The sequence below is a fragment of the Loxodonta africana genome, chromosome 10 (genome assembly GCF_030014295.1).
Source record: "Loxodonta africana isolate mLoxAfr1 chromosome 10, mLoxAfr1.hap2, whole genome shotgun sequence".
Classification (NCBI taxonomy): Eukaryota; Metazoa; Chordata; class Mammalia; order Proboscidea; family Elephantidae; genus Loxodonta; species Loxodonta africana.
This window is the reverse complement of record NC_087351.1, coordinates 69,446,391-69,467,577: the sequence shown is the minus strand read 5'-3', so window position 1 is coordinate 69,467,577 and position 21,187 is coordinate 69,446,391. Positions and strand designations below refer to the sequence as shown.

General features: G+C 40.9%; 1 protein-coding gene across 1 annotated transcript in view; it reads left to right on the top strand.

Moving 5' to 3' along the window:
* CCDC198 (coiled-coil domain containing 198) overlaps positions 1–20,631 on the top strand; it is a 36,737-nt gene extending 16,106 nt beyond the window's left edge. Inside the window, exons 3-6 of the mRNA XM_064292535.1 lie at positions 8,064–8,150; positions 9,579–9,677; positions 12,345–12,501; positions 20,185–20,631. Of these exons, the coding sequence (XP_064148605.1) occupies positions 8,064–8,150; positions 9,579–9,677; positions 12,345–12,501; positions 20,185–20,420 (579 nt within the window). The 3' untranslated portion in view covers positions 20,421–20,631. The remainder of the gene's footprint in view (positions 1–8,063; positions 8,151–9,578; positions 9,678–12,344; positions 12,502–20,184) is intronic.
* Positions 20,632–21,187: the final 556 nt, after the last annotated feature.

The following is a 21,187-nucleotide window of genomic DNA, read 5'->3' as shown; positions in this document are numbered from 1 at the left end:
GTGGTTAAAGAGGATTAGGGTGGGATGTAACACCCTTGCTTAGGTCATATCCCTGATCTAATGTAAAGGGAATTTCCCTGGGGTATGGCCTGCACCACTTTTTATCTTACAAGAGATAAAAGGAAAGGAAAGCAAGGAGAGAGTGGGGGACCTCATACTACCAAGAAAAAAGCACTGGGAGCAGAGCATGTCCTTTGGACCCAGGGTTCCTGTGCAGAGAAACTCCTAGTCCGGGGGAAGATTGATGAGAAGGACCTTCCTCCAGAACTGACAGAGAGAAAAAGCCTTCCCCCGGAGCTGACACCCTGAATTTGAACTTTTAGCCTACTATACTGTGAGAAGAAACCCTGGTGGCATAGTGGTTAAGAGCTACCACTGCTAACCAAAAGGTTGGCAGTTCAAATCTGCCAGGCGCTCCTTGGAAACCATATGAGGCAGTTCCACTCTGTCTGTAGGGTTGCTATGAGTCAGAATTGACTCGACGGCAACAGTTTTGGTTTGGTTGGCTTAAACTGTAAGAAAATAAATTTCTCTTTGTTAAAGCCATCCATTTGTGGTATTTCTGTTGTAGCAGCACTAGATAACTAAGACACCTTTCTTTGGAATGGGTACAAATGTGGATCTCTTCCAATCAGTCGGCCAGGTAGCTGACTTCCAAATTTCTCGGCATGGACAAGTGATCACCTCCAGCACTGCATCCATTTGTTGAAACATCTCAATTGGTATTCCGTCAATTCCTAGAGCCTTGTTTTTTGCCAATGCCTTCAGTGAAGTTTGGACTTCTTCCTTCAGTACTATCAGTTCTTGATCATATGCTACCAACTGAAATGATTGAATATCAACCAATTCTTGTACAGTGACTCTGTGTATTCCTTCTGTCTTTTTTTGATGCTTCCCATATTGTAATATTTGCCCCCAGAATCCTTCAAAATTGCAACTTGAGGCTTGAATTTTTCTTCAGTTCTTTCAACTTGAGAAATGCTGAGGGTGTTCTTCCCTTTTGGTTTTCTAACTCTGACTTTTTGCACATTTTGTTGTAATACTTTATTTTCTCAAACTACCCTTTGAAATCTTCTGTTCAGCTCTTTTTTTACATCATTTCTTCCATTCACTTCAGCTACTCTACGTTCAAGAGTAAATTTCAGAGTTTCTTCTGACATCCATTTTGGTCTTTTCTTTCTTTCCTGTCTTTTTAATGACCTTTTGCTTTCTCCGTATATGATGTATTTTATGTCTTTCCACAGCTCGTCTGGTCATTAGTGTTCAGTGCCTCAAATCTATTCTTGAGATGGTCTCCATACTCAGGTCATATATACTCAAAGTCATATTTTGGCTCTCACAAATTTGTTTTAATTTTCTTCTGCTTCATTTTGAACTTGCATATGAGCAATTGATGGTCTGTTCTGCAGTTGGCCCCTGACTTTGTTCTGACTGATGATACTGAGCTTTTCCATTGTTCCTTTCCACAGATGTAGTCAATTTGACTCCTGTGTTTTCCATCTAGTGAGATCTATGTGTATAACTGCCAATTATGTTGTTGAAAGAAGGTATTTGCAATAATAAGTCATTGGTCTTGCAAAAATCTATCATGCAATCTCCAGCATTGTTTCTATCACCAAGACCATACTTTCCATCTACCAATCCTCCTTTGTTTCCAACTTTTGCATTTCAATCATCAGTAATTATCAATGCATCTTGATTGCATGTTTGATCAATTTCAGACTGCAAGAAGTTGGTAAAAACTTTAATTTCCTCATCTTTGGCATTAATTTTTGTATTAATTTGTTTTCCTTGTACGCACCTGGATATTATCCTGTCACTGACAGTGTTGTACTTCAAGGTAGATATCGAAATGATCTTTTTGACGATGAATGCAACACCATTCCTCTTCAATATGTCATTCCTGGCATAGTAGACCATATGATTGCCTGATTCAAAATGGCTAACACCAGTCCATTTCAGCTCACTAATGCCTAGGATATCTATTTTCAAGTTCCATTTCATTTTTGACGACTGCCAATTTTCCTAGATTCGGTATGTTCCAATTATTAATGACTGTTTGCAGCTGCTGCTTCTCATTTTGAGTTGTGCCACATTAGCAAACGAAGGTCCCTAAATCTTGACTCCATCCTTGTCATTAAGGTCGATTCAGTGGTTAAGCATTTGGCTGCTAACTGAAAGGTGAGCAGTTTGAACCCACTGGCTGTTCCTCAGGAGAAAGGTGTGGCAGTCAGCTCTCACAAAGATTTACAGCTGGAGAAATACTATGGGGCAGTTCTCTGGCCTACAGGCTTGCCATGAGTTGGAATCGACTCAACAGCAGTAGATTTTGGCTACTTTGAGGAGACAGCTCTGTCCCAGTGGTGTTTTGAGTGCCTTCCAACCTGAGGTCTCATCTTCTGGCACTCTATTAGGCAATGTTCTGCTGATATTCATAAGGTTTTCACTGGTCAGTTTTTTCCGAAGTAGACCACGAGGTCCTTCCTTCTAATCTGTCTTAGTCTTGAAGCCGTGCTGAAACCTGCCCACCATGGTAGACCCTGCTGGTATTTAAATACCGGTGGCATAGCTCCCAGTATCATATCAACACACAAGCCACCACAGTATGACAAACTGACAGGTGGAAAGTTGATCTATAATTTTCATATATCGTCTTTTTCTAGTTTTGCTATCAAGGTCATACTAGTCTTGTCAAATTGGTTGATTATATTTCACTCTTTTCTATTCTTTACAACATTTGATATACACCCATTGCCACTGAATCAATTCCAACTCACAGAGACCCTATGGGACAGAGTAAAGTGCCCTGTAGGGTTCCCAAGGGTCTGATCTTTACAGAAGCGGACTGCTACACCTTTCTCCCATGGAGTGGCTGGTAGGTTTGAACCGCCGACCTTTGGGTTAGCAGCTGGGCACTTAACCAATGTGCCACTAGAGCTCTCTAACATTTGATATATTTGAGGAATATCTATTTCTCAAAAATTTGGTAAGGCAGGCCTGTGAAACCATTTTTGAATACGTGGACTTTTGAGTGGAGTGAGTTTTTCTTTTTTTTTTGCTAACTCAGTTTCTTTTATGATTCCTGGTTGGCTCAGGGATTTTATTTCTTCATGACTCAATTTTACTAATTCATATCTTTCTAGAGAATTATTCATTTATCTAAGCTTTTGAATATATTGATATAAAGTCTTAGCTTCTTCATCTTCAGCTTTTTGATACTACTTCTAAAACAAATCTTCCAGCATAGATTTTGATGCAGCCCTTCCATACTGGGTGGAGCAGTAGGGAACAAGTCAGTCCCTGATTTCAAGCTGTGAGCCTGGCTCTGGTTTCTCATTTTATATGGAGCATTTTTGGGTCCCTTCGTTTTTTTTTTTTTTTTCGATCCTAGAAAAACTGCTCACAGCCACCAGGAGCCCTAAGTGCCTTGTGGATCAACCTCTGTCAATAAAAAAATGCATTTCTGTTTTGTCTTCTCGTCCATGGAGATATTTACCTTGTACTGAAGCCTGACTGTGTCGTTTTGGTTTTGTTTTATTTTTCTTTGCTAGATGTTTGGAGCAAAGAATGTTGTTATTGAAACATGAACTCACTGCACTGCCTTGACCAGAAATTCCTCCTTGACCTTATGATTTCTTGCTGCAAGGCTACCTTGGATCCCTTTGCCTTCTTTCCAGAACCTTAAAGGACACATATTTAAGTCATGGTACCAAACAAATGTTACATTTCTTTGAGTTGCTCCTTTCCATCTTTGTTGCCTGCTAGTAAACAGAAGCAGCCATCTTGGGATAGTGTTATCACAGCGTTTAGTGACTGACAGCCTTTGCTTGATTTAATCTCAGTTCCTGTTTCTCAGAGCAAACACGTCAACTAATTATAATGACCATTATTTTGTTTCAGAAACCGAATAACCCAGGACTCTTTAACTAAATAATATACTTTTTATGTCATGAAATGAAAAATGTGTCATTCTGCCAATTCTCAAGTAATTGCTTCCTTTGTGTTCTCTCTGAAGATGATGAAAAGAGACACCTTACTTCCCAGGCAGGGAACAAGGACACTGATGTGAACTCCGAATTCTGAGGCAATTTCATTTGACTCGTTTGTTTAGAGAAGCCAATTTTCCCAAAGTTTTTTTCCTGCAGTGCTTCTCAGGCCAAGCCAAATAATTTGATAAAAAAAAAAAGAGGGATCCTATTTACAATGTTAGTTGCTGCCATCTAGTGTCCTTTGTGGAAGAAAAATGTGATTTTTAGATTCTTTTCAAAGGCCAGGAAAGAAGAAAGTAATTGCCTAGAGAAAATGTTTGAAGCTACCTACCATTTAACCCTTATCAGAACTGTCTATTTAAATAGAATGAGACTGAAAATAGAAGACAGAGGTCTTTGATTAATTATACCATCAAAGCAAAAACCTGTCCCTAAGAGCATATGGATTGATGATTTTAAATAGCTGAAAAACCTTGGCTTCTTCAGATGCCGTTTTGCAATAATGCTCCAACAACAAATCCCCCAAGGTCTATTTTAATGTAGCTCTTTTATTCTCTTCAGTTATGATGGAGGCCAGTGGAACCCAACCTAGGAAATCGTCAGAATCTCCAGAGAGTTTTGGAACATATATTCCCAAGACATACCCCAAATTTGTTGAATCTCAATCTCTAATGAATGGCCTGGGGATTTTTTCTTTTTTTTAATTCCAGGAGTTACTGATGATAAACCATATTTGGTAACAAGTAGTGGAGAAAAGAGCATGGAATTTGGAACTGGATAGACCTGAACTTATACCCTGGAAGTGCTCCTTTTTAGTTCTTCCATCTTGGACAAGTCATTAACTTCTCTGAAATGGGGAATATCATAATTATCTAGAGGAACTACTGAGACGACATATTTGTAACCCAGGGCATGATGGTAACCAGTGGGTACAAAGGCATATAGGCCTAATCATCAAGAAAAAACAAATCCCGAACACCTTTCAGGTCCAGAGAATGGCACAAATTCTTCTTTGCCCTCTGTTCCAGGCCCCTAGAAATCCCCCCTCAGTCACTACTGATTCTTTCTTACATCAATGCCTGGAGGTCTCCTCTCCTTTGGTCTCCCTTCAACCTTCTTTTTCTATCCCTTTCCCCTCAGGGCTCTGATTTGATCAGCAGCTGCCTCCTGCACTAGCAGGTTTCCTTTGTCCTGCTTCTTCACATTCTGCAGCATGGGGAGCCAGAAGAGCAAAGAAACCTCAATTTTTTGCTATGCTATCACATTACATTAAAAGACCGACTTCCTCACCAGAGGTGACAATGGGACAGAGAAACACCTCTTACCACAAATGCAAATTGCCTGGCACACATCTAATATAAAGATTTGTTCCTCCCCCTTGGTCTCTCCCCTTGTCTTCATATCCTTTGCTGTTTTCTTCCTTGCCAGGTCAACTTTGGGCTGATCCAGGAGAAATGACTGCTGGCTGGGAGGGACCAGGAAATGGTTACAGGAAAGTGGTGGGAGACATGGGTCATGCCACCAGTACTAGTGGTAGATACTCAGCATCCATTTTCTGTGCTCTCTTTCTCTCCTTTCGCCCTGGACATTTTGAAAGCCAAGCTGCCTTCTAGATCTACTCTTTGAAATCACAGAAAATCAGACCAACCAAAGTGAAAAATAACTTTAAAATAAGTTAGCAATTGACTTTAGTATTGGACTAAGATGGGGGTGATACTCACACTGTCTGCTGCAGCATAGCATCCTCCTGGTTTTCCTCCTACTTCTTGAGCTATTGCTTCTCAGTCTCTTTGGCCAGCTCATCCCCCTCCACCTCACCTCTCAATGTGAAGCACCTCAAGTCTGCAGTCCTTGGCTCTGCCCTTCTCACTCTTGACTCTTCTCCTGACACAGCCTTGGCCATGACCATGGTTTCAGTTATATTCTACCCAGGGATGATCCCAAACAGACATCTCCAGCATGGACATCTCCTCTGAGCTCTATGCTTATATATCTAATCACCTGCTCAACATCTATACTGGTATGTCTCAAAGGCTTCTCAAACTCAACCTGCTCAAAACTGAATTTGTGATGTTTCTTCTATATTGTCCTAAGCCTGATCCTCCTCTAGTATTCCACATCTCAGTGAATGATAACACCATCTGTTCCTTGTATCTAGGTATCATCTGGACACTTCACTCTCCCTCACCCCACATAATGAATCTCGTTTGGTCAGTTTTAAATATTTGTACAGCCCATCAATTTCCTTCTATCAACCTCAGGTTCATCATTTTTTTTCTCCTGACTGCTCTCCTCACATTCACTCTTGCTTTTCTCTAATCTAATTTCCACACTGCAGCCAGATTGATCATTTTTTAAAAAGAAGATGTAACTGTGGTACTACTTTACTTAACACATCCCAATGGCTTCCCATTGCTCTCAAGAAGAAGCCTACCATCTTTCCAATGGCCTATCAGGCCCTCCATGATCTGGCCTTTGCCTGCCTCCCCAGCCTCATTTTGAGCCATCCTTACCCTCACCCTGAACTCCAGCCAACTGGCCTTGTTTCAGTGCCTTCAACAGGTCATGTTCCCTCTCACTTCAGGGCTATTACACATGCTGTCCCCTCAGCCTAGAACACCTTAGTCCCCTAAAAACTGCTTCCCAACCTTCCAACTTCTGCTGAAAAGTTACTTCTCATGAAACTTTCCCTGACTGTCTCCTTACCTCTCCCTCTCCCCCTCTCCAAGGTGGGTCCTCCAGTTAGATATTCCCTGTGGACTTTTCCTTCAAAGCACGGATCACAGTTTATAATTATTAATCAAATAATCACACAAGATAAAATGTATCTGTTCCTCCATAAATTGTAAACTCTTTGAAGGATTATGTCTGTTTTTGCTAACCATTGCATATTCATGCTGGGCATATAGCAGTCATTCGGTAAATATTTACCAAGTGAACAAATAAACTCTGTGACCCTTGGAATCCCTCACTTGCATGTTGTCTTAGTTACCTAGTGCTTCTGTTACACAAATATTGCAAGTGGGCTGCTTTCAAGAACAGAACTTTATTTCCTCACAATTCTGGAAGCTAAAAAGTTACAATTAGGGCCTCGGTTGTGTCAATTCCTTGCTTGTAAGTAGTTCCAAGTGTTCTGTGATTCCTTGGCTTGTAGATGATCCTCACGTGACGTCTGTCTTCCCCTGTATATGCATGCCTCTGTGTCTAATCTGCTCTTTTTATAACTGAGAAGTGATTAGATTTACAACCCACCCTACTCAGGTATGATCTAAGTAATGTAATGAAGAAACCCTATTTTCAAACAGGATTACATCCACGGGTATAGGGGTTAGGATTCCAATACATATTTTGGGGGATGCAATTTAATCCATAACACTCGTGGATGTGAAGAGACCAGGCTTCACCTCTTAGTCTCCCCAGTAGCTTCCCAGGGCTATAGACTCCTGAGAATTAAGTTGTCTGAGGCAAGAAGGTCAGAGGCAGACCCACTGATTCATCAGTGACTGCCCAGTCTTAGGGACCCTCGAATCACCAACATCATTTCCCTGTAAGGCCAAGTTCCCTCTAGAGAAAGACATCTCTACAATTTCAGTTACATGTGCCTCATAAACACCAGTGATTACTACTGAGGAGGCTGAAGAAGCTTCTCTGGAGATCTTAAAAATTGGTCACTTCTCTAAGGACTGGAATAGTTCAGCTGGGTGGTTAAGGGATGAATAAAATAATTTCCTGGGGCCTCATTCATCTCTAATATTCTAAAACCCTGGTTGTTTGATAACTTTGGACATGATCCCTTAGTACAGATAGAAAAGGCTTCTTATCTTTTTACTCTCTAGCCAATATTTAGATCAAGAAGTCACTAGCAACAGTGTAATATAACAATAAGGAACCTAGATAGGCTGGAAAGCCTTTTGCATTGATATGACTGCGATACTGTTGGAATCGCCTTCCCTGTACACTCTCCAGAAGAAGTGCTGCTTTTGCAAAGTGTTAAGATAGTTTTCTGTCTGGCTTTTATGTTTCATCATCTCATGGCATGAGGAATGCTGAATGTTCTAAATGTTGGACTTCTAGAAGCTTGAACCCATTGACCTGCCACAAGTAATTACTTCTGAAAGGCTCCTGAGCCAGCAAGAAGCTAGGACAACACACAAAGCAAAGGTGAACTGAGGCAATAACTGGGGAGGGCGGCGGGGGGCCTGGGGGGAGGGCTGCATGGGAGGCAGGGCTGGGGGGAGGGCTGCATGGGAGGCAGGGCCGGGGGGAGAGGGGGCAGGCTATTCTTCCAATGTACTCCCTGCACAGTGGACTTCAAACACAAATCAAACTGTGAAGTCATTCAGAGTTAGAACTTTTCAAAGGTATCCATGCTCTCCTGGGCCTGCCTCCAACTGGCAATTGCTCTCCCTCTCAGATGAGTTCTGGGCCCTTCTCTGCTTCATGGTGAAAACTGGGAGATGTAGATGAGGGAAAGGAATTTTGCTTGGAAATTGGCGATTCTAGAAGCTTTGAAATTTGTGAAAAATCCAGCATAGCCCTTCCCTTAAATACTTTCATTCCTCCCCTCAGTTAAAATGTTTCTTTTCATGCTGTTTTCTCAGGGGAAATCATACCAAGAAATAGTTCCTAACTTATTTGCCACAACCTCACCAAAAAGTAATTCTGGGAAGGGTCTTCTGTAGATCTTTTCCTTTTATCAACTTCTCAGGCTTTGCTAAGTAAAAGTCCCCTCCCACAGAAAGGACCACTGTGGAGGAGATTTCCAACATTCCCACTCCTAATCATTTTGGATCCCGCTGGATGCTGCTGTGGAGCTAACCTGGTAAAAGATGTCCAAGTGTTGTGAGGCCCTCAAGGGCACCTTTGTAGTGTGACAACAGGCTCCCATCCTGAGGTTCACATCAACCAACACAGTCACTAACCATAAAGATGAAGTGAAAGTTATTCCAGGATATATCTCTGCCCTTTCCTGGCAACAGCAAGTGAGAAATGAAGGTGTATTGGCCCTAGTTGCCCTCAGTAACTGTCATACTGTCCCACTGGAGATAATAACACACAACAGACAGATCACCATAGTCACAACTAATCAACTTCAAATTCTTCCCAAAGTCATTCTCCAGGGCTTATACTGGCATATTGGGGTGCACTCTATAGAAACAGGCTCCATTTATTCATGCAATGGCCCCACTCACATTTCATAGCAGACAATTAATCAATGGTGGAAGAGGCAGGGAGAGACAGTCTCATCAACCAGAACACATTTCTGGGAGATAGCAATAAACATCTGTTGACAGGAGAAATAATATCTTGTCAAAATGAGATGTGGAAAGGTATTTCCATTCAAGATTTGCAAAGCTCTACTAGAACCTTAAAAAACTATATCATACACAGAGCAGAGTACCATTTAATTCAGTGATGGCTACACACAGGGCTTGTCAGGGAACCGCAGTGGTCCACCTCTGACATTACAAGAGATCTCTACGGATTATGGTTGATTAATTGGTTGATTGATGTTACACTCTGATCCAAAAAGGATTTAAAGTCATGGATTGCAAATTATCCCATATTAACCAGTGTGTCATCTTTCAGGAACTGGAAAAGAAGATGCAAACACCAACATGTATTTCTGGGAAAAGACAATATTTACATAAGATGCAAATGCTGGAAATGAACCGTAAAAGACAAGAGGTAAATATAAAAAAAAATACAAGAGTGATAAAATGTGTCACATTTACCACTTTTACTGCACATAATCCCTGGCCTGGAACGTGGATATAGGCAAACATACACCACCAGCCTTTACTTAGCCATTTAAAGTTAGTCATTAAAAAAAAAAAAAAAACCCAAACCCAGTGCCGTCCAGTCGATTCCGACTCATAGCGACCCTATAGGGCAGAGTAGAACTGCCCCCTAGAGTGTCCAAGGAGCACAGTTAGTCATTAGAGCCAAAGACTGCCAGCAACCCTTTCGAGTCTTTTCTCTGTGTTCAGTCCTCTTAATGGTGTATCTGTGTCTCAAGCCTCCCTTTTATATGTATAAATTTATTTTATTGTTGTTGAGAATATACACGGCAGAACATACACTGATTCAATAATTTCTATAGGTACAATTCACTGACATTGATTAAATTCTTCAAGTTGTGAAACCATTCTCCTTTTCTGAGTTGTTCCTCCCCCATTAACATAGACTCACTGCTCCGTAAGTGTCCTTTTTAATCTTTCCAGTTGCTACTATCAATTTGATCCTGTACAGATAGATATTAAAAGAGGACAGTACTTAAGGTGGGCATTCCTTATTAGTTAAGCTAAACTATTGCTTAGTTTTAAGAAGATTTCTGGGGATATTTTGGTTTAAGGGTTAAAGATTTATCTCAGGACAATAGTTTTAGGGGTTCATCCAGCCTCCATAGCTCCAGAAAGTCTGGAGTCCATGAAATTTAAAATTCTGCTCTACATTTTCCCCCTTTTCATCAGGATTCTTCTATAGAATCTTCGATCAAAATGTTCAGTAATGGTAGTTCTTCTGGTCTCATGGTAAAGGGGGCAGTTATTCATGGAAACAGTTATCTACATGTTTCATTTCCTCCTCCTATTCCTGACTCCACTTCTTCCTCTGTTGCTCTAGGGAAATAGAGACCAATCGTTGTACCCTGGATGGCTGCTTACAAGCTTTTAAGACCCCAGGCACTACATAATGAATTAGGAGATAGAATAGAAGCACTAAATATGATGCTAGACCCATTAACTGGTTTTCCCCTTCTAAGACGTTGTTTCTATGATATTTTGGGTTTAGATCATTTTTCTTGCTTTAGTTTAAAGCAGGGAGGTGAGTTGGCCTGTATTTTGATAACTAGGCACCTCTCTATATTTAATGTCATAGAATTATCTTACCAGAAAGACCTCTTGAAACAAACCACTTTACCAGTAATATCTCCTGTAACTACTGTATTTCAAATTCCTCACTCTAGTGAATAAGCTGTCCCATGCAATTTCAAACATATCCACTAACCTAGAGAGAAATGGGTTTTTTTTCACTTTTTAACATTCACCAGCACAACTTCCACATTTACAATTCAACGACATTGACTACATTTGTCACATAGTACCACAGGTATCACTACTCTTTTCCAAAATATTCCACCGCCTTTAACATAAACTCAATGTCCCCCAAACTCCCCCCCCTTACTCCCTCCCTCCCACTTCAGTAACCATTATTAATCTTTGGTTTCTATATTTGCTTATTTCATGTAAGTGAAATCATGTAGTATTTTCGCAATTTATGTATTTCTTTCAACATGTTTACAAGGCTCTTCCATGTTGTGGTATGCATCAGAGCTTCAGTTCTCTTTACAGCTGCATAATATTCCATTGTGTGTGTGTGTGCATCCATTTGTTGATGGACATTTCAGTTGTTTCTACCTTTTGGCCATTGTGAGGAAACCCTGGTGGCATAGTGGTTAAGTGCTATGGCTGTTAACCAAAGGGTTGGCAGTTCGAATCCACCAGGCGCTCTTTGGAAACTACGGGGCAGTTCTACTCTGGCCTATAGGGTCACTATGAGTCGGAATCGACTCGACGGCACTGGGGGGCTGGGGGCCATTGTGAATAGTGCTCCAATGAACACTGGTGTACATATGTCTGTTTGTGTCACTGCTTTCAAGTCTCTTGGGTACACACTTAAGAGTCGAATAGCTGGATCGTATGGTAGTTCTATGTTCAACATTTTGAGGAACTGCCAAACTGTTTTCCACAGTGGCTGTACCATTTTATATTTTCACCAGCAATGGATGAGGGTTCCAGTTTTGTTTTTTTTTTTTAATCATTGCCATTCTAATGGGGTACGGTGGTATCTCATTGTGGTTTTGATTTGCACCCACCTGATGGCTAATGATGTTGAGTATCTTTTCATGTGCCTTTTGGCCATTTGAATATCCTCTTTGGTGAACTGTCTGTTCAATTCCTTTGTCCATTTTTTGATTGGGCTGTTTGTCATTTTGTTGTTAAGTTATGAAAGTTTTATGTATATACTGGATATTAGACCTTTATCTAATATATGGTTCCCGAAAATTCTCTCCCTATCTGTAGGTTGTCTTTTAACTTTGTTGATCAAGTCCGTTGATGTACAAGAGCCCTCATCTTAAGCCAGACCTTTTGAAGCTGTGGGTATATTCTCCTAACAAGCCCATGAGTAAAAAGAGTTTCCGTGCCTTCTAGTAGGAAATGGAAAACTGTGTTCTGCTTAGGGACTGTAGCTATGTACAGATGGGCATACAACTTACAAAGTGGCTCCCATAGATTCATTCTGGTGAAAGTAGTTTAGGGAGAACATTAATCATTTATAACTGATCATTTTCAGGCTCAAATGGAATTGAAGAAAAATCTTCACAGGGAGGCAAGAATAAATAAGCAAAAACTAAGGGAGCATAAAGCCAAGAAAATTCTTCAAAGCCCAAGGGATGAGGACCATGATCTTCTGACCTGGTTACCTGATGAAACAGAGAACAGAAGTCCAGGTGAGTCATGTGAAATTTTTTTTTTTTTAAGTAAAAGAAAATATTTCGAGTGTTTTTAAAACTTTACCAAATAAACTCCCAGTGGGGAAAAAAGGGCAATAAACAGCCTTGGGTTCCTGCTGATATTTTACTTTGTGGAACTTAGAGTGCATGTTATCATGTAATTTTGGATGGCCTGGAGGAAAAGACAGAAGCTTCAATTCTAAGATGTCTCTTTCTTTTAATGGGTTTAATATGCTTTACACACATTATTGCAATTCTTGAACCATTGCATTCTGGGAGAAGAAAAGGCAAATAGCCTCATCTTGTCATTAGATAGAATGAACCACATGGAGATATATTACACTTCTTGGAGTCACATGGCAAATTGGTATCATTGGCCAGTTTTGTGCCATACACAGACACTCCTCTTTCCCAGCCCGCCCTCTCCCCTGCAAGTCAGCCCTCTTAGGCACACTCAGAATGTCTCAAAGTCAGTCTAGCATCGTTCCTCACCCTGCACTTGCTCCTCCTGCTACATACACCGTCTCGGTGGGTGAGGTCTCTGTGCACCAACCAGAGACCTGCAGCCCTTAGCCCTTCTTCTCCCCCTCCTGTCCATGCCACCTAGTGCTGAAATCTGCCCTCTCTGCCATCTCCAATGCTACTGCCTTAGAGTAGGTCATCATCATGCCACACCAGGGCTATTGCTAAAGCCTCTTGACCAGGCTCCTCCTCCCAGGTCTTACCCTCCTTCCACCAACCCTCCACTTCAGTGCTTCTCAGTGTGGTCCCAGATCACCAGCATCAGCATCACCTGGGAACTTATTTAAAAAAACCAAAACCAAAACCAAAACCATTGCCGTCGAGTCGCTTCCAACTCACAGAGACCCTACAGGACAGAGGAGAACTGCCCCATAGAGTTTCCAAGGAGCACCTGACGGATTTAGCACTTAACCACTATGCCACCAGGGTTTCCGGGAGCTTATTAGAAATGCAGAATTCTAGGCACCACTGTAGACCTCCAGAATCAGGACCTGCAGTTTATCACAGTCCCCAGGTGACTTTCATTAAGCTCTATACTAATAGCAGAGCTGTTGTTTTTAGTTGCCTTTGAGTCAATTCTGACTCTTGGTGACCCTGTGTGTGCAGAGTAAAACTGCTCCATAGGGTTTTCAATAGCAGAGTAATCTATAAATACAAACCTGACCATGTCATTCTCCTACTTTAAAAAAAAAAAAATCCTTCACTGAGTCTCCATCAGCCTGAGGACAAAGTCTAAACCTCTTAAGATGCTCCCTTAAGCCTTTCAGGATCTTGCTGCTACCTACCTTCTCAGCTGCATTTCCTGCCGCTTTCTCTCCTGCCCCCCACACTCCAGCCACACTGAATTCCTCAGATTGCTCTGTGCTTTCCAACGGACATCTGTGTCCATCATCTCTATGTTATGCTGCCCCACCAATTAGAGTTCTATTTTTTCCTGTCCGTATTCTCCCAGGGCAAACCTGCAGTTGCTAATGTACAATCTTGTCCTCACACACAGCTTGCTCTGCTGTGGGCCAAATCTCCACATCAGTTGATGGACTGCCAAGAGAGCTGCAGAAATGCTAGCCATGTCTCTGGTGGTCTTGGGATTCTGAGATGCAAAATTGCCAGCTGAGATGCGGCCCCTGCTCAGAGGAGCAAGACGCATAATCAATAAGTTAATTAAATAAGAAAAGGCTGAATAATTAGAAATCTACTTGAGGCATCTATTTAACTTCTGCTCCCAAGCCCTGTAGTGAAATATGCTTTGTAATCACATAAACGACTTTCACAATTTTTAAAAAATAATTTTTATTGTGCTTTAAGTGAAAGTTTACAAATCAAGTCAGTCTCTCACACAAAAACCCATATACAACTTGCTACATACTCCCAATTACTCCCCCCCCCCATGAGACAGCCCGCTCCCTCCTTCCACTCTCTCTTTTCGTGACCATTTTGCCAGCTTCTAAGCCCCTCTACCCTCGCATCTCCCCTCCAGGCAGGAGATGCCAACATTGTCTCAAGTGTACACCTGAACCAAGTAGTTCACACCTTAGCCAGCATCCCTCTCCAACCCATTGTCCAGTCCAATCCATGTCTGATGAGCTGGCTTTGGGGATGATTCCTGTAGCGGGCCAACAGAAGGTCTGGGGGCCATGATCACTGGGGCCAGACCATTAAGTCTGGTCTTTTTATGAGAATTTGGGGTCTGCATCCCACTGTTCTCCTGCTCCCTCAGGGGTTCTCTGTTGTGTTCCCTGTCAGGGCAGTCATCAGTTGTGGCCCAGCACCATCTAGTTCTTCTGGTCTCAGGATGATGTAGTCTCTGGTTCATGTAATCCTTTCTGTCTCTTGGGCTCATTATTATCTTGTATTCTCAGTGTCCTTCATTCTCCTTTGATCCAGGTGGGTTGAGACTCATTGATGCATCTTGGATGGCTGCTTGATAGCATTTAAGACCCCAGATGCCACTCTTCAAAGTGGGATGCAGGATGTTTTCTTAATAGATTTTAATCTGCCAATTGACTTAGATGTCCCCTGAAACCATGGTCCCCACACCCCTGGCCCTGCTTAGCTGACCTTCGAAGCATTCAGTTTATTCAGAAAACTGCTTTGCTTTGGTTTAGTCCAGTTGTGCTGACCTCCGCTGTGTTGAGTGTTGTCCTTCCCTTCACCCAAAGTAGTTCCTGTCTACTATCTATTTAGTAAATACCCCTCTTGCCGCCCCTCCCATAACCATGAACGAGTGTGTTCTTCTCACTTTGAACTATTTCTCAAGATCTTATAATAGTGGTCTTATACAATATTTGCCCTTTTGCAACTAATTTCACTCAGCATAATGCCTTCCAGGTTTCTCCATGAACAACTTACACAATTTAAAAAATACATTTAAAAATTTTGCCAAAAACAACCAAGAAAAGTGTGTCACCTAAGATTAGTCACTTAGAGTCATCACTTGAGGGCAGGACAAACCAGCATTTGGTGAAGTCTTTGGAAAATGCCCTAGTCCTGGAGGGGCCCAAGAAAGTCTGTGACATATGGAGAAGGGGGTTTTCTTCTGCTATCCTGATGCCTTTTAAAGCTGCTTTATTTTGTTCAGGAAACCCTGGTGGCATAGTGGTTAAGTGCTATGGCTGCTAACCAAAGGGTTGGCAGTTCGAATCCGCCAGGCGCTCCTTCAAAACTCTATGGGGCAGTTCTACTCTGTTCTCTAGGGTCGCTATGAGTTGGAATCGACTTGACGGCACTGGGTTTGGGTTTTGGTTATTTTGTTCAAGCTAAAGTTCATTGAATGCTTACTGTAAGCCAGGAACCACGCCCTACTCTTTACATGCATTATTTAATGCTTACACAACCTATAAAGGTAGGTGTTACTATTCCACAAAAACAAACCCAGTGCCGTCAAGTCGATTCCAACTCATAGCATCCCCATAGGGTTTCCAAAGCTGTAAATCTCTACCAAAGCAGACTGCCACATCTTTCTCCCATGGAGCCATCGGTGGCAACCTTTTGGTTAGCAGTTGATTGCTTTAAACACTATACCACCAAGGCTCCTTGGGGTTACTATTAGCCCCATTTCATGGATGAGAAAACCAAGGCATAGAGGCTAGGGAACTTGCCTGATATGGCTGAGCCAGGATTCAAGGTCAGGTCTTTCCTGACTTCAAAGTATATACTCCCACCCGCCCCCTCATATAGCCTCGCCAGGGGCTGTGTCCAAGAAAACCTTAGGAAAGTCTACAAATGTAGAAGTTGCGACTTCTCAAACTTATCTTTCAAGAGTAGGCTGCCCTCTGTGACTTCTGAAAGGAAGAAGAGATTATCACCAATGCCTATAAAGGTTACGATTCATTTCTGTGATTTAATGCTTAGCATACAGCCCTGTACATGTAAAGGTGTAGGAAAATGGGATAATAATGGATATAGCTATTATTTATAAAATGCTTCTAAGCATTTTAAATGTTTTATTTAATCCTCATGTCAACTCTATGAGGTGAATGTTATTACTACCTCTATTTTACAGAGTAGTAGACTAGATCCAGAGAGGTCAAGTAAGTTGCTCAAGGTCACAGCCAGTGAGAAGTGAATCTGCCCAGGGGATGCTGGCTCAGGGCCCCTGATTCCACAGCCTACAGACTTCACCACTACACTTGGCATACACCCTAGCAATGAGTCCTTTATACATAATTCCAGATAACATCTTTGGATTTCTTTCTCTTTCTAAAAATAGTTCATTTGCTTTCTCCTAAACATGGAGTATAGCGAAGATCATACACATACAAGAATGTTCTGCTAGTAGGGTTCTGGTAATTAAGGTTTTGCTGTACCAGTCTCCTCTTAATGTTATATTTGTCCATTTTTGTTCCTTCTTTTGGAAGATGGGATGAGAGTTTCAGATCTCTTATAGGGTGAGATTTCGTACTTATTTGTTTTCTGCTGCTTCTTTAAAATGAAACCACCCAATTTTTACATATATTTATGTAATAAATTAACTATATAATTATGTAATTTATACAATTATACACAACTTACATAGAGCTAATATCACCCTTTTTTTGTAGACAGTTCTATGAGTTTTAAAGTGTGTATGTGGCTCCTGAAAACCCTAGTGGCATAGTGGTTAAGAGCTATAGCTGCTAACTAAAAGGTTGGCAGTTCAAATCCACCAGGCATTCCTTGAAAACCATATGGGGTAGTTCTACTGTGTCCCATAGGGTCGCTAGGAGCCAGAATCAACTCAGTGGCAATGGGTTTTTCATGTGGCTCCTACCCTATCCTGAAGCCAAGATATATGTACAATAGGGAGAGAGGACACTATACTTGGAAAGTCCATCAACTGAGTCCCAGCAGTACACTTACTAAACGCCAGCTCCATGAGAGCAGGGACATTTGTTGTTCCTGGAACAGTGCCTGGCATATAGTAGGATCTCAATAAATATTGACTAAGGAAGACCAAAGGAGAGTTAATGCCTTTGAATTATGGTGTTGGTGATATTGAATATTGAACACGCCATGAACTGCCAGGAGAATGAACAGGTCTGTTTTTGAAGAAGCACAGCCAGAATCCTCCTTAGGGGCAAGGATGGCAAGACTTTGTCTCTCATACTTTGGACATGTTATCAGGAGGAACTAGTCCCTGGAGAAAGACATCATGCTTGGTAAAGTAGAGGACTGGCGAAAGAGAGGAAGACCCTCAACAAAATGGATTGACACGGTGGCTCCAACAATGGGCTCAAGCATAACAACGATTACGAGGATGGCGCAGGACTGGGCAGTGTTTCGTTCTGTTGGGCATAGGGTTGCTATGAGTCAGAATGGACTCAATGGCACCTGACAACAACAATAAATATTAGCTATGTATTTTTCTATATAACTTTATTCTATTTATAGAGAGAATATAGTGAAATTCAAATTATTAACATCTTTGAACCAAAGAGTTTCCAAATCTGTAAAATGGGAATGATGTATTATCTACCACATAGGGTTTATGTAAAAATTAATCTGTGTCAAACTACATATAAAATGTAAAATGCCATATCAATGTATGGGAATATAGACACAAAAAGAAAGATGGGATTGATGTCATAGGAAAACAACCAGATGCCTCAAGGAAGTGTCATCCTAAATACATCTTTTGAATGTTACCTTCACAATTCTGGCCTCATGTGCCCATTTATATTATTATTTACTTAGAATTTTTCTTGAAAAGATCTTGTTTTTTTTCTAATTTGGCCTTGTCTGTGAAATAATCGTTAAATTATGGGTTTGATATAGTTGTTATGCATTTTGCTAAAACACACATCACAAAACACATAACTATTAAAAAATTTAAATGCTTTGTAGGACCCTTGTACTTCCTAAAATCACCACATGGTCCACCTCCTATTTTTTTTCCCACTGATATCTGTTGCTTTCCTTGCTTGCCAAATTAATATTGAAGCAGAATACTCTTTTCTGTATTCCGCTTATTCAAAACCTACTTAAGATTTTGCAGTTGTGTTTTTATCTTAAGGAGCACTGGTGGCAGAGTGGTTAAGCACTTGGTTGCTAACTGAAAGGTCAGTGGTTGAAACCTACTAGCCGCTCCACAAGAGAAAAGATGGGGCTGTCTGCTTCTATAAAGATTTACAGCCTTGGAAACCCTATTAGCAGTTCTACTCTGTCTTATAGGGTCACTATGAGTCAGAATTGACTCAACAGTAGTGGGTATGGGTTTTTATTTTATTTTAAGTAAAACAACCACAGAGAGTTAAACAGGGATTGATAAATCTAACAAATAATAAGACATCAGAATTGACTCAACAGCAGTGGGTATGGGTTTTTATTTTATTTTAAGTAAAACAACCACAGAGAGTTAAACAGGGATTGATAAAACTAACAAATAATAAGACATCTAGTTTAGAAATTTTCATACTATGTCTACAAAATGCTGTGTCTACAAAACTATGCATGCAATACTTTATGCGTGACTTAAGGGGCTTCAATGATAAAACTGAACATCTGAATTTTGCCTTATACACTAGCTTTACACCTGAATTACAGTAACACTGGGTGTTGTGGGAATTAAGCTACTGTTAATATTACACTAGATTCCAGGAACATTCTCTTCCTGTTTTAAAGCTCCTGCTTCTAGTTGGGTGTCCTGGAAAATTTCTGTTCCCAGTCTAAGTAATGCCTCTAGTAGGCCTTGGCTCATTTACAAAGCAGAAATGAATGACACCTCCTGACATCAGTGAATGAAGCCTTTCCCAGCTCCTGGTTATGTATACTTTACACCTTCCAAAATTCTCTGGTCATTCATTTGTTCATCTGTTTATTCATTTACTCATTCACCATATACTTGTTGACCATATACCAGGTGACCAGCATTGTGTGGTAGGCTCAGGGACATAGTGACGAATCAGGTAATTGTGGTCCCTGGCTTGTGGATGTTAAGCAGTTAAGGAACACATGACTGTATGTACATACATACATACATACAAATATATATACATGAAGCCCTGGCGACAGTGTAGGTAAGAGTTCGGTTGCTAACCAAAATGTTGACAGTTCGAATCCACCAGCCACTCCTCAGACACCCTATGGAGCAGTTCTACTCTGTCCTATAAGGTGGCTATGAGTCAAAATCAACTCGATAGCAATGGGTTTTTGGTTTTTTATATACATACATACTATATATATATACATACATACGTACATATATATATGTTGTTAGGTGCTGCAAGTTGGTTTGACAACCCTATGTACAACAGAACAAAACCCTGTTTGGTCCTGCACCACCCTTACAATTGTTATGCTTGAGCCCATTGTTCCAGCCACTGTGTCAATCCATCTCATTGAGGGTCTTCCTCTTTTTTGCTGACCCTGTACTTTATATGCGTGTGTATGTATGTGTGTGTGAGAGAGAGAGAGAGAAAAGCAATATTGTGGCAAAATTTTGTTAGTGGGTTGGGGTAAATAGGTGTGTATTGTACTATTCTTGTGACTTTCTGAAGATTTTAAATTCTTCATAATTAACAACCAAAAAAAGCTTTAATGCTTTCAGAGACACCAGTTGGAATTATGTGTAATTCTGAGGAACAGCAACCAATTTATTCTGTGTTTATAAAAGTCTAAAAACTTAATAAAGAAATAAATCATTGTTAGGGAAAAATTAAATGAACTTTTAATTTTTTGTAGGAAATTCATGGAATGCAGAATTATTAGGCCATCAAGCAGGGAATGACTATTGTCCCCGAAAAATTGGCAAAATTGAAACATGGCTCCGTGAACAAGAGACTCAGGGACAGCTTTTCTGGGATGGTTCTAGCTCTGACTCAGATGAGTCGGGCAAAAATGAGAAGAAACCACGAGCACTGGTGAGGACCAGGACAGAGAGAATCCCACTTTTTGATGAGTTTTTTGATCAGGAATAAGAATGTTATTCATTAATCTCATACTGAGCGCATCGAAGCTTTTCTTTCCTGTAAAAATTCTCCAAGTTGGTATATGAATTATTCTGAGGAAACCAACTCACTTTCTTTAGTAAAAGGAAATGATATTATTTGGATTCTCATGGTTTACATGTTTGTCATATGTTCTGTTACCTATTGCTGCATAAATTCTTCAAAATTTAGAGGCTTAAACAAGAGCCATTTTATCTTCTCTGACCTTTCTGTGGGTTGCTGGGCTCAGCTGGATGGTTCTTTTGCTGGTCTCTTTTAGAGTCTTTCATGTGGCTGAAGTCAAACGGCAGCCAGGACTGGAGTCATCTGGAGGGTCAACCCAGGCACTGAAAGACCTGGGCCTCTCTCTATATATATATACATATATGTGTGTGTTTGTGTGTGTGTGTATAGTCTCAGAGCCCCTTTACAGTGTCTGTTTAAGTGGTCTCTCCAGAAAGGTAGCCAGTTTTCTTTCATGTCAGCTCAGGGTTCCTAAAAGCAAATGTTACAAGAGGAGGCTAGCAGAAGCTGCCAGTTTTCCTCAAGGCTAGTCATAGGACTGACATCACATCACTTCTGCCACATTCTATTGGTTAATGCAAATCACAGACAAGTTCAGAGTCGACGAAAAAGAGACTACACAGGGCATGAATTCCAGATGCACAGTCCATCAGGGTCCATCTTTGGATACTCACTGCCATACCATATTTTGTAAAAGCAAATTAGATCTTATGAAACAAATAGATGAGAGTAGA